The 13,658-nt window shown below is 40.3% G+C and overlaps 1 protein-coding gene across 2 annotated transcripts in view; it reads left to right on the top strand.

The window, feature by feature from the left end:
• The window catches only part of abcc8 (ATP-binding cassette, sub-family C (CFTR/MRP), member 8), a gene marked incomplete in the record, with an annotated part of 76,086 nt that overhangs the window by 43,725 nt on the left and 18,703 nt on the right, over positions 1-13,658 (top strand). The window contains 9 exon segments of one of the 2 annotated variants that reach the window (XM_014005593.1): positions 6,009-6,041; positions 7,671-7,709; positions 8,064-8,162; positions 9,520-9,604; positions 9,875-9,955; positions 10,473-10,610; positions 10,877-11,002; positions 11,127-11,223; positions 13,089-13,336. In XM_014005593.1, the coding sequence (XP_013861047.1) occupies positions 6,009-6,041; positions 7,671-7,709; positions 8,064-8,162; positions 9,520-9,604; positions 9,875-9,955; positions 10,473-10,610; positions 10,877-11,002; positions 11,127-11,223; positions 13,089-13,336 (946 nt within the window). 2 annotated transcript variants of the gene reach the window in all.

Raw genomic sequence — 13,658 nt, 5'->3', positions numbered from 1 at the left:
GGGGGGGGGGGGGGGGGGGGGTGTTGCAGAGACTCTCACCTATCATGCGTTCTGGAGTGGCTGAGCAGCTGTAAGCAGAGTTTGTCCTCGTGTTGCCACGAGGTTTGTTGTTGTTTCAGTCGGTGACATCAAAGCTGCGTTACATTTGGRCGTTGATTCCAGCCGGCGTGGAAACAGGCAGCAGAACAGAGTGGTGACATTAGAAACAATGAGGCACAGCGGAGGATTAACGAGAAGCAGGAAGTATTAATCAGAGGAGCCTGAACTCATGTCAGGTTTAATGATGATGGTCTTATTGGCTCGTTCTGAGTCAGCTTTTATCAGTCAGCTGATTTGTGTTGGTTTTACATATTTGGTTTATTCTCCATTAAAGGGACAATTTGGATCATGGAAGTGGGGATTAATGGAAAGGTCAACTCCATAATATCTGAGGTTTGAAAGCTAAATATTCAAACACTTCTCTGCTGTAAGTATTTCCAGACTAGACCATTAAAGGGATTTGTTAGAAATATTGAAGATTTCAAAATAAATTTACTTTGGAGGAATCAGAACAGGAGAACGTTGGATTTGTCTCCACAGGACCTGTTGGTGTTCGTGTTTCAGAAACCCAATTAAGACAACACAACAAAACATTGATCGGTTTTATTGTGACACATTGGCTCCTTAATTTACAGAAATTACAAAAAGTTATTTTGAAAGCGCCTGCTTTAGAAACTAGTTTAAAGCATTAGCTCGCAGTACTGAGGGCGTACAAGCTGTAGGGTGGGGAAAAAACATTGCGAGGCATCTGACAGCCGACAGCAGCTTCTAGTTTCTGGCTTCACCTCATCTGCTCGTCAGCTTGTGGCTGATTATTTTTTATTTCGTTTTAGTTTCCAACAACAGTGCTGCTTCTGAGAAATAGTGTGCACAGGATTGTCCAAAACGCCATCAAAGGGTGGTGAATCCAGTCAAATGTTGAGTTTGTGTCTCTGAAAAATGGTTTGCAGTAACGTGTAGTCTCTGGTGATCGTTTCTTCTGTCGTTTGGTTTTTCGAAGAAAAATAAAGAGGGATGTAAATAGGATCCTCCTAATATTGTTGTTCACCTGCTCATAATTAAAGACTCATCAGGACGCAGGAAAAACGAATGAAAGCCATTAAAGATCTTTCTTTCATAGCCAGGAAACATTTTAACTCCTCGCAGTAATTACAGATCTGTGGAGAACCACCGAACTCCGGTGGTTTCCTTCCTCAGGCCACTGAGCTCAGCTGAATTTTTTTCATGTTTAACATGATTTATTCTGTGCTTTGTGTTTTTGTGATTTACTGGATTCATTATGAATTCTTCAGTCTGGTTTGTGTCTGTCTTGTTTTGGTGTAATCGTCACACCTACGATGAGTCAGTCGTTCCTCAGCAGGTCCCTGTTTTTATTCCTCATCAGGTCTTTCTTCAGACCTTTTCGTTCCTTATTCTGCTCTGACTTTATGTTTTATTCAGCTTTTGTTTGGCTTGTTTTAGTTGAGTTTATTCCGGAACAAACAACCTTGTTCTGGCTCCTGTCGGCCTGATGTTGGGTGTTTTTTTCCCCACTCAAAAACAAGGTTCCATATTTTTATTTTTGACACGTATTTTTGTAAATCTTTGTGTCAGCAGCAGGTACAAAATGCTGCTGCTCCGCTTTGAACAGAAACACAATTGGCCTCAGGCTTCCTGTTTGATTTATTTTTAAGATTTTATTTCATTGTACAAAACCCACAGGATTGTTAACTTCCTTATCATTTATCTAGAAGGAGGAGGTCAGACAAATGGATGACAGTTTAGCCTCTGAGTGAGCAGCGTTTCCCTCCAGCACCGCTTCAAGTTGACCATTAAACGGTAGAAATCACCTCTCTGACTGCTGATTAAAAAGTGTGAAGCATTTCTTCTACATTTCCCTCCAAAAGGCTCTTTGTTCCTTTTTAAGGTGTTGATTAAAATCTGTGTGTGGCTCGGTCATGATGAACATGTTGTTCCAGTGTCTGTAGGATGAAAAACAATCAGCCGCTCCCGTCACAAGTGCTCTGAGGTGATGAGGTCTGATGATGTTATTTGCTGAAGTGATTTTTACATTTAGAAAATCGCTTTGTTTATGGTCGATAACCGGAGGAGAAGTTCTAACAAAAACGTCTCTGTTTAGTGGTTTTATTTCATTAGTATTTAAATTGTCCATTTGATATTCCGCAGACACAAACATCAACTCTTTACTCATTTTAAAGTTGGAGTTTTTGTGTTAAATGGACTGAATTTGCAGGCTGGTTTTTATTCACTGTTCATTCATTAATGCAGAGAGTTTTCTTTATTCCTTTATTATATATTTTTTGGTTGTAGACGTGATTAAAGACAAACTCAGATTTTATATTTGTTCACAGTTTAGCTTTTATGTTTTTGGGGATCCAGTTGTTGGCAGAAGACCAACTTTACCTCCTCAGCTGCTCTGCGAACAGCTTCAAACCTCATGATTACGTCTCTTATTTTAGATTTTTATCAAACATTCAACCTGCATTTTAAACATGATCATATTTGTTGATTTACAGTGCCGTGCAAAAGTTTTAAATCATTCCTGACTTCTTTAAATTTTGCTTCCAATGAGCCAGATGTTTAGATTTTTTTTTAAGTCTGAAGAAATAAAGGCTGCATCAAAACCTTTTTATTGGTAAAAATTCCCTTTTCTTTTCTACAGAAATTGGATTTTGAGGCCAGTTTTGTCGTGTGCATYGTAAAATGGAAAATCTTTTTCCCGTGTGTCATACATGAAAGCATATACAGCGGGTAAAATAAGTATTGAACACGTCAACATTTTCCTCAGTAAATATATTACTAGAGGTGCTAATGACATGAAATTTTCACCAGATGTYVGTAACAACCCAAGTGATCCATACATACAAAGAAATCAAACCATAAATGTCCAGAAATGAAGTTATTTGTAATAATGTGGAATGGCAAAGGGAAAAAGAATTGAACACACTTACTGAAATTTATCTAATACTTTGTACAAAAGCCTTTGTTGTCAATGACAGCTTCAAGACGCCTCCTGTATGGAGAAACTAGTGGCATGCATTGCTCAGGTGTGATTTTGGCCCATTCTTCCACAAACAGTCTTCAAATCTTGAAGGTTTCGTGGACCTCTTCTATGAACTCTGATCTTTAGTTCTTTCTATAGATTTTCTGTTGGATTCAGGTCAGGTRATTGGCTGGGCCATTCCAGCAGCTTTAGTTTATTTCTCTGAAACCAACTGAGAGTTTCCTTGGCTTTGTGTTTGGGCTCATTGTCTTGCTGAAATGTCCAGCCACGTTTCATCTTCATCATCCTGGTAGATGGAAGCAGATTTTTATCAATAATGTCTCTGTACATTTTTCCACTCATCCTTCCTTCAATTATTTGAAGTTTGCCAGTACCATATGCTGAAAAACAGCCCCACACCATGATGTTCCCACCTCCAAACTTCACTGTTGGTTTGGTGTTTTTGGGCTGATGTGCAGTGCCATTTGACCTCCAAACATGATGTGTATTCTGGCATCCAAACAGTTCAATGTTGGTCTCATCTGACCAGACTATATTCTCCCAGTATTACACAGGCTTGTTTAAATGTTGTGCAGCAAACTTTAAAGGAGCTTCAACATGCTGTTTCTTCAGCAGTGGAGTCTTGCGTGGTGAGCGTGCATACAGGCCATGGTGGTTCAGTGCATTACTTATTGTTTTCTTTGAAACAATCGTACCTGCTAATTGCAGGTCTTTCTGAAGCTCTCCACAAGTGGTCCTTGGCTCTTGGACAACTCTTCTGATAATTCTTTTCACTCCTCTGTCAGAAATCTTGYGAGGAGCACCTGGTCGTGGTCGGTTTATGGTGAAATAATGTTCTTTCCACTTCTGAATTATGGCCCCAACRGTGCTCACTGGAACCTTCAGAAGTTTAGACATTCTTCTGTAACCGATGCCATCATTATGCTTTGCAACAATAAGGTTGTGAAGGTCTTGAGAGAGCTCTTTACTTTTACCCATCATCAGATGGTTCTTGTGTGATACCTGGCCATCATTTGGGACTGAACCAGCTGATATTAACTTGCACTGACAAGGGGCAGGCTTGYTTTCTAATTACGGAGAGAGTTCAGCTGGTGTCTTGGCTTTCCATGCCTTTTTACACCTCCCTTTCTTCATGTGTTCAATACTTTTTCCCTGTGCCATTCCACATTATTACAAGTAACTTCATTTCTGGACATTTATGGTTTGATTTCTTTGTATGTATGGATCACTTGGGTTGTTACCGACATCTGGTGAACATTTCATGTCATTAGCACCTCTAGTAATATATTTACTGAGAAAAATGTTGACGTGTTCAATACTTATTTTACCCGCTGTAGATTTAATAATTAAAATAAATTCACATTTTTCTTTACTTCCCATCCAATCAGTCACTAAGTTTATCACCAGTGTCACCAGTGATCTCAGGGCGCAAATTTTTTTTCCACCTGAGCTCAAAGTCCATAAATACAAAACAGAACAAGACTTTCATTTCTTTTACCAGCCACCCTTTGCTGTAAAGACTTGAAACAGGTCCCATATTGTGTTGATTTCTCCCATCAGTGTGGAGCTCCTCTGAGACCCCTCCAGGCCGGTGACAAGTCTTACAGCCCATTAATCCCCCCAGCGGGGCTGCAGCTGCTCTTTTCAGCTCAGCTATTGTCACATAATACAGAAACGGTTGACATTCAGCTCAGAGACGTTGTTAACAAGGAGCATAGGAACTTTACTATCCCGTCCCTCTTTGTTCGCAAAAAACGTTTGACACTGACTCTCAAATATGACCTTAAAAATAACAATAAAATACTAGAATATATTGTAGCTGTTTCTCTACACTTTGTCTGCTTCATTTTTATTGATGACCACAATGGCTTATTTAGCTCACTTGTCTTAATTTATCTCAATTTTCTTTTAAGGTGACAACATGCATATACTTCAAATACAAAAGGTCAAAGAAAACTTCTTTATATTTTATAAACTTGGCATAATACGAATGATTTTAAACTTTTTGTTTCATAACTGGCATATCTTCTTTCAAATTTGGCTCAGCCAAAATGAAACAGGAAATGACATCAAAAGGGAACTCACTGACCTTTGTTTATTGAAACAATAATATTTGAACTTTTTTTAATCTCTCGCTCTGATAGTGACTGAAAATAATCTAAAGAAACATCAGTTTATCAGCTGTTGTAGCAACACTCTGTTCACACTGAGACATTCCCCTTTGACATCACTTCCTGATACTTTACATGCAAATATCTCAACAACTGTTCATCTCAGCGATGTAAAAAAATGCTGCAATATGTTATTTATATAATCTTTCAAAAATGCATTCATATTTATTACAAAAATTTGATATTAGGGACTCTTTAAAAAACTGATTTAYTGAAGTAAATGTTGGTGTTTTGAGGAAAACGAACAAACTAAATTCCTGTTTAGAGTCAAAACACCCCGACTGTTCTCATTGACCCTGTTTCCATCCCTTCCTCCTGACTCAGACTGTAACAGCTGTGTTTACATGTTCAAGCACAAGATGTCAAAGCTTCCTAAATGTCAGCCACCTCTTCCCTCCCTGAACGTTTGCGCTCCTCGCGGTGCCGTGGATCCTTTAGCTGCTGCAGTAAACCGGAGTGAATAAATCATCCACTGGACGCACTCAGATGCGACTGAAGTCACCTTCTCAGAACGACCGCAGAAGGTGTCACCCTAAAAATACACCGCCGCTCCCGCTGAGCATGTGCAGAGCCGTTCATGTGGACGTGCGCACACCAGCTTATAAATTAGTCAAGAGCAGAGTCGACGTGTTGAGTTACAGAAATATTTACACGTCTAACATTAGCATCTGGGAGGTTTTATGACACTCTTATCCAAACTATGATAAAAAAAAAACATATGCGGAGGACATTGTCAAACAAAACACGTAAATCTAAATTAACCTTTTCTTTTTTTTTATTTTACTTTTTCACAGCCTGCTGGACCTTGAATCTGAGAGAGATGAAAGGTAAAACTGTGCACATGATCCACCACCGACATGTATTTTTAGTTGGAACATTTTCAAACTCAGACCGGCCCGGATTACTGAAGCGGTTCTGTTGTGCTGCAAGTTCAGATTAAAGGAAAGCTGGTTGACTGAACTTTTAACAAAAAGGACGGTGTTTTAAAAAGCTGGGCTGACAGCTGAAGAGGACTTATTGTAAAGGTTGTAAAGCCCTGCTTCTGTTTGACTGATGCTCAGTCACAGTGAGACAGTTTTAGTCACTGCTGCTGCCTCAGCTCAACGCTCCTGTTGGACCAAAACATTTTAAAATTACGAGAAAAAAAAAACAATAAAAATAAATTTAAAAAACAGTTAATAAATTTAATCTGGACCACTTGTGCTTTTAAACTAAAAACCAGAGGTCTATAAAGTACTTTGGTTTTTAGTTTAAATGCACAAGTGGTCCAGGTCTATAAAGTACTTTGGTTTTTAGTTTAAATGCACAAGTGGTCCAGGTCTATAAAGTACTTTAAAAAAATAACAAAATGACTTTGGGAAAAAAAATTTCACTGATGAGAAAACAACTCAATTAAAAGTCAGAAAACTGTTCACAAAAATTGGGAAAGTAAAAGTACTTTTACACACTCCCTAAGAAATAAACTGTTGAATTTACTGAACCAAACTGGTTCCACTAAACCAGGTTGCTTAAATTGAGCAATATATGTATATTTTTTTGCTCAATTTACTCAACTAGGCTTAGAGTTGACTTGACTTTGAGTAAATTCAACACTTCATGTTTTAGAGCATAAACATCTTCTTTCATGATGAGGTCGAACATATTAAGTTTTTAACGAGTAACTAGGTGTTAAATTTGAAAGTAAAGAAGTAAAAGTGTCATTTTTAGCTTTAAAATGTAACGAAATAAAAGTAAAAGTAGCCATTTCAAAAAATAATTGGAAAAATTACAAATCCTCAAAAAACTACTTAAGTACTGTAATGAGGTAAATGTACATAGTTACAGTACTATAAAACGCTGCAAAAAACAATTGACTTGAAGAAAAATATTTTTCTTCTCAGCCTTTTTTTCTGTCTAGAAGAGACTAGTGAAGGTTTGAGATGTAAAACTTTATTTTGAAAGGACTGTTTAAAGTAGAGGTGTGTCAAATTCTACATTCAAGAACTGATTGTTTGCAAAAAGGAGCAGGTTTTGATCAAACTTTAGCTTAGTGAGCAGACAGCACTTAGAAATAGTCCAACCATAGAACATATAGTGACTATCAGTGAGAATTAAAAGCTGTTTTGCCGCTGCTCGGTGTTTTTCTGTGAGCTCCAGAGGAAACAAACAGGAAGAGCAGCAGGACACGATCAAACAGAAACAAACATCACGTTAACCTCAGACCTGCTGCTGACGTACAAATCTCAAATCCTCCGACATCCAAGCGGGTTGATTCTCATTTCCATATCGGCAAACTACAGACGTGCAGGAGGGGAGGGGCGGCGTGGGGCTGTTATTTTTAGGAAAGGACATTAATGTTACGAGTATTAATGCAGCTGTCCTGCTCGTGTTTGGACTGCCGAGGGAGGAGTGTGTTTGTTTTTCTGTGAAGTCATCATCCGGGTCTCTAATGTGCGTTTTAATGATTTCTCTTGCAGTCCCACAGACAGAGAGGCAACAGGTGACAGAGACGTCAGGTGAGCTTCAAACCTGACGACCCTCTCCATGGAGATGCACCATCATTATTAGCAGAGATGGGAAAACGGTGCTTAAGGTTACCTAGAAATCCAGCATCCACTCCCCCTGCTTGCATGCTTTACCCCTGACCCTCAGCTCACACCTGACTTCACAAACGCCTCTGTAATTATCCTCCGGCCCGCTGTCTGACTGGAGATGTCAGCCTCTGACAGTGAGGAGTCCCTGTGGTCCAGAGATTAGACTGCTCCTTAACCTTAACCCATGTGTGAAACAAAGACTCATTAAGCAGTAACATTGAAACAAGTAGGAGATTATCCTGTCTGTCTGACGGCTCTGTGTGTCCTAACTGACAGGAAGAGAGGTCCTGTGGCCTACGCTTCCCAGAAGCCCTGGCTGCTGAACGCCTCTTTGGTGGAGAACATCACCTTTGAGATGCCCATGATCAAATCAAGGCAAGACCTTACTGCTGCATGTTTTATGTGCTTGCACATTGCTTTATTTTTACGTTTCATTCTTTTTAAATGAGTCAAAATCTCAGGAAATCCAACGTTCATAAGAGGTTATTTCTACTAATAGAAGCAGACGTTTGAGGGTTTTCAATTGATTATTGAGCCAATTTTATTTTCTCTTTGTTTACACCTATAGCAGCGATTAATCACCCCTTTTAAAAACATCATACTGCATTATAGATTAATTATCGGTGTTAATTGTACCGTTTTTGCTGGCAAGCTTGAATTAACTGACAGCTGATTAGGTTAAAGCTTGGACAGAATATTTGAGTTTCCAGAGTAATTTTTTAAACCCAGTACACACCAACGATATCAAACACTGAAACACTCAGGCCCGCTTTTCATGCTCACAACAATTAGCTTGTGTTTTGCTTTAATGGAAGCAGAAAGGCTCTCTGGAGGTCTAATGGACTGTGCTTCCTTTTCTTTCTTTTGCTATTCATAAAATACTAATGGATCCGTGCGCTTTGTTGCCTTGGATATGTTCTATCAATTAAACAAAACCCCCTGTCTCTTATGGCCCCATCCTGTTTTGGTTGATCTGGTTSAATACAGACCGTGCAGCAGGTGTTTCTGTCTTTACATCGGATGTAAACAGTCTGCAACAGTTGCTCAGATTTACACACAGATGTTATAAACGACACGTGGACGTTTTGCATGTGCAAATATTTGCGAACACTCTTCATACCTGTTGGATGAACACCTGGGATGGTGTAGCCATTTTTGTTTTTACTGTTAACTCGATGGTTTTTAGTGCAGCTTATTACTTCCTGTTTAGATCAGTCTATCCTCCGTGTTCTGCAACAGATTTGTCAGCTTCCTGAGTCAGAAACAAAGCACGCGCAGTGATTCTGTAAAGCTGTAAAAATCCAAACTGTCTAGAGTTTGTAAGCATTTGGTTTTCTGGGTCACGACCTCGTATTGTCAGAGTTTAACCTCAAAGCTGCAGCAGCTTTTACATTACGTTAGGATGACTCCAAGTCATTTGAAAGCATGTGGTTTGCTGTAAATGTGCGGTGTAGAAATTACATTTTAAATTCAAATAACACAATCAGATGACTAATGTGTGGCAAATTGTTCCTTCCTTTGCGTTATTTCTATATGATGAAACGAGACAATTTTCTGTAAAATCTCCAACCTTTTTATCACTTCAGCGTTGGCTTCCTCTGACTTGTATTATGCATGACAGCAGATGATATGTAAAACCATTTAAATGACTGTGCCAGCCTGATTGCCGGTCATCAAGGGAACAATGAGCGGATCTCGGTCCTCATTTGTATTCYGTCTTTGCGCCTGGCAGATACAAAGCAGTCATCGAGGCCTGCTCCCTTCAGCCTGACATTGACATCCTTCCTCAGGGGGACCAGACAGAGATTGGGGAGCGGGTCAGTATTACATCACCTTTTTTTATTACTTTTAATAATTTTTGATTCATCACACCTCACCCTTCCTGCATCGCCACATTTCAGCAACATTGTTTTCTGTGAGCAGGTGGCTGGACTGCCCTGGTTTAGTCGAAGCTCTGTCACGTTGGCTATTTTTCACACACGGCTAATGAAGGAAATAAACCCATTATCCCCTTTGTTTCTCTGGAGACCACACACACGCTCTGCAAATGCAGTTCCTTCACACGTTTTTCCATTTTCCCCGTGCAGGGAATAATCCTATCAGGGGGACAGAAACAACGAATCAGTGTGGCCAGAGCTCTGTACCAGCAGACCAACGTGGTTTTTCTGGTGAGTCTGATGTTCAACTCATCAGAAGGTTTCATCTTTTTTTTATTTTAGGCGACGTGAAACCAAAGACTCAGATGCGATTCTATTTCTGAAACTGTCCTGCTTGATAAAAATAACTGCACGCCTCCTAATCTCTGAGCTTTGAAATGTCAGACCCTGATGGGTTTTTAAATCTGCTTCTCAGTAATTATAACATTTTAAAACATGGTTTCACTTTCTGTAATAGTTTTTTTTTATAGTTGGATGAAATATTTGCCATAATTTTCAATATAAACTGAAAATTAAATCCTGTAGAGGACTTTAGGGGTGGGATAAACAGAAGTTGTTACAATTGACATATCTTTCTGGCTTGTGTTTCATACAAACATGAACAACAAACATTGTCCTTCAGGGTTAAGCGTGGGTATAAATGTTTTTTTTTTTTGTTCAAACATGGCTGCAGAGACAGATGTGTGCTGATGCATGAAATGTTTGTGTTCCTTTGCGCGCTTTTAAACCTGAGTGTATATATTTTTAGGACGACCCATTTTCTGCCTTAGACATCCACCTGAGTGATCATCTGATGCAGGACGGCATCCTGAAGATGCTGAGAGAAGAGAAAAGAACCGTGGTGTTGGTCACACACAAGCTGCAGTACCTACCGCACGCAGACTGGGTAAAACCACAGTGTGTGTGTGTGTGTGTGTGTGTGTGTGTGTGTGTGTGTGTGTGTGTGTGTGTGTGTGTCTGTGTGTGTATTGGATCTTTAAACTCTTTACCAGAACAATTTGTGCAGCTAAACATAATAACCCAATTTATTGCTGTTTTTATATAAGACTGTTTATCTCAAAAATCTCAGGAGCACATAAAGCTTGATTATCTGTGTCTGCATGTGTGTGTGTGTGTGTGTGTGTGTGTGTGTGTGTGTGTGTTTGTTATCAGATTATTGCAATGAAAGACGGCACGATCCAGACCGAAGGGACTCTGAAGGACATCCAGAACTCGGAACCCGAACTCTTCGAGCACTGGAAGACCCTAATGCACAGACAGGACCGGGAGTTTGAGACGGTGATTATTGATCGCTGAGTTAAAATAATCACGACTCAGAGTCAGCAGCTAACGAGAGCTGATTGTTGGATTCAGCTTTCGGCGGAGACGAGTGTTTGTTGGAATTTGTAAACTCTCCTTTCAGGAGACGGTTGCAGCGAGCTTGACTGACATGGAGAGGAAGAACCTTCGGAGGGCCATGTACTCCAGGGATGCAGTGAGGACCGAGGACGACGAGGAAGGTGAGCGAAGACCAGCTGGACTGAATATGTGCATGACTGCAGCAGGAGCGTCTCTGGTTTCAGCCCGAGTGTTACATGCAGGCTGTCATTTCCCCATCACCTGCTGTGTTTGCTGAGAAGAAGCATCTGTTACATTTCTCATCAAGCTTAATTTAATGTTTATGTTGCATCAGTGGCTTCAGTTGTATGGGGCACTAAGTGTAAAATAAAATGTTTAAAATTGTCACTAACACCTTTTTATTATTTAGATCACTTTCTGAGATTGAAATCCYAGTTGAAACATTTCCACTAACATTTTATCATTTAGCTCACTGTTCTCACATTTAGCTAACTTTTCTAAATGTTCAATTTAAATGTTAATATGTGTAAATACTGAATGTAAATGTGGATAAATGTTGAATTTACATAAGTATTTATAAATGGAATGCAGTCTTTGCTGTTGGTGCTCAGCTCTTTTTATGATGTCATCATCCTGTGACGATAACAACCGCTAATGCTGCTAACGCTTCCATACAAGACATTAAACTTGCAGCTGCGGCCGGTGTCCGAGTGCATTTCAAACTGCTGGACCACAGGTACCACCCATGTTGTTTTCAATGAACACAATTTGAATTTAGATTTTAGATACCATCTTCAGTGTTAGCAATGTTTGAAGCTTTTGCAGCATTTGCTTTTGTCTCAAGATGATGACATCACAACTCAAGCCTTGTACCAACAGCCAAGGCTGCGTTCCATTCTTACATTTGTAAGCTTTTTATTTAACATTTACGATAAAGGTTCACACATTTAGATTTAAGATTTTGTATTTACACATATTAGTTAACATTTTAAATTTAACGTTCAGTAAAAATTTGCAAAATGTAAGAGCAGTGAGCTAAATAATAAAAAATGTGTTTGTGACATTATTTAACATTTTATTTTACACTTGGTGCTCCATAGTTGTGCTCTCTTAGTTGGTAAATGCAAACATTTTTAGGTTTCCTGGTCTGTCTTTTCTTTCTTTTTTTTATCTCATAGTTATTAGATATTTCACATTCTGCCTCCTGCTGTGGTGCAACACTGGAGCTGACCTTTTGCGTACCTGTGCTGTTGAGAGTTTTGTGATGAGAGGAGCTGAGGTGCATTAGCTGTACTTTTTATCTGTACTCTGTATTGTCTCCTGCGTGCTGGTGGCACCCCGGGGTGGACTGGTGCGGTCGCGGCTGCAGCAGCGAGTGTTGCCCTTGTGTTCCATCGAGCAGGTGTGAACCAGAAAGCATGGTTTGGAAAATAAAAAATGAACAAATAAATGAATCAAAACCAGATTTAAAAAATCTGTTTGTGGCGTTTGTGATGCTTCTAGCAAATATCAGTTCTGTCGGTTCCTTTTGCTGTACGTCTTCTTCACACTTGTCCCTCAGTCATGTCTCCCTGCTGCCACTAAAAGTGTCTCTAATGCAAGCATGTTTGTAGATGGTAGTTTTAGTGCTGACGGTCATTAGGCCCTTTGCTTTTCCTGCCTTCTCCTCCTGCCTCCTCTCCGCCTCCAGCTTGTCTGAGTCTCTCAGACGTCCACATGCAGCCTCACGCTCTAAAGCTTGCTACGTAACGCGGTGTGTGATATTTAATGGGTGGAGAGAACGTGAGAGGTCGTTCACGTTGGCTTCTCGTTGAAATTAGCATCTGCTTGGAGTTGAATGTTGGGGATTCTGTAATTTGTCGCTTGTTTTAATGTTGGTCTTTCCTGTTTTTGGTTCTCATAAGTTTCAGTCAAAAAAAGGCACATAAATGAAATTAATTAAGAAATATTTTAGTGTTTGAGGAGATATTTCTCATTAAAATGCACTGACTTCTCTGTTCGGACTCATCTGTGTTTTTGCTCCCAGAAGAGTCTGTGGAAAGCGACGACGAGGACAACCTGTCCCAAGTGATGCGCCAGCGGGCCACCATCCCATGGCGTTCTTGCGGCACCTACCTGTCCTCCGCCGGCCTCCCCCTGCTCGCCCTGCTCCTCCTCTCGCAGCTCCTCAAGCACTCCCTGATGGTCGCCATCGACTACTGGCTGGCTCGCTGGACGTCGCACGTCATCATGGCCAAGATCGAAGCCAAGACCCACAACTGTACCGTCGCGCAGGTAAAGCAGAAGAGCCAGCATCTGGTTTCCCTCGCTGTGAATGATGTTTGTGTTATTGCTCAGCTCCCAGGAGATTTTAAGACTTTCACACCCTTTTCATTCATCATCACTTCAACTACATGTTAGCTACACTCTGATCTCTGTGGGAATTTATGTCTTTGATGATGTCAGACTTCAAAAATATTCACCGCCCCCTAAAACAATGGGATTGCACATCCACTCTTTAATATCCATCCATCCATCCATTTTCTTCCGCCTATCCGGGGTCGGGTCGCGGGGGCAGCAGCTTCAGAAGGGAGGCCCAGACCTCCCTCTCCCCAGC

The sequence above is a fragment of the Austrofundulus limnaeus genome, unplaced genomic scaffold, assembly GCF_001266775.1.
Source record: "Austrofundulus limnaeus strain Quisiro unplaced genomic scaffold, Austrofundulus_limnaeus-1.0 Scaffold31, whole genome shotgun sequence".
NCBI lineage: Eukaryota > Metazoa > Chordata > Actinopteri > Cyprinodontiformes > Rivulidae > Austrofundulus > Austrofundulus limnaeus.
This window is presented reverse-complemented; position numbering and strand designations above follow the sequence as displayed.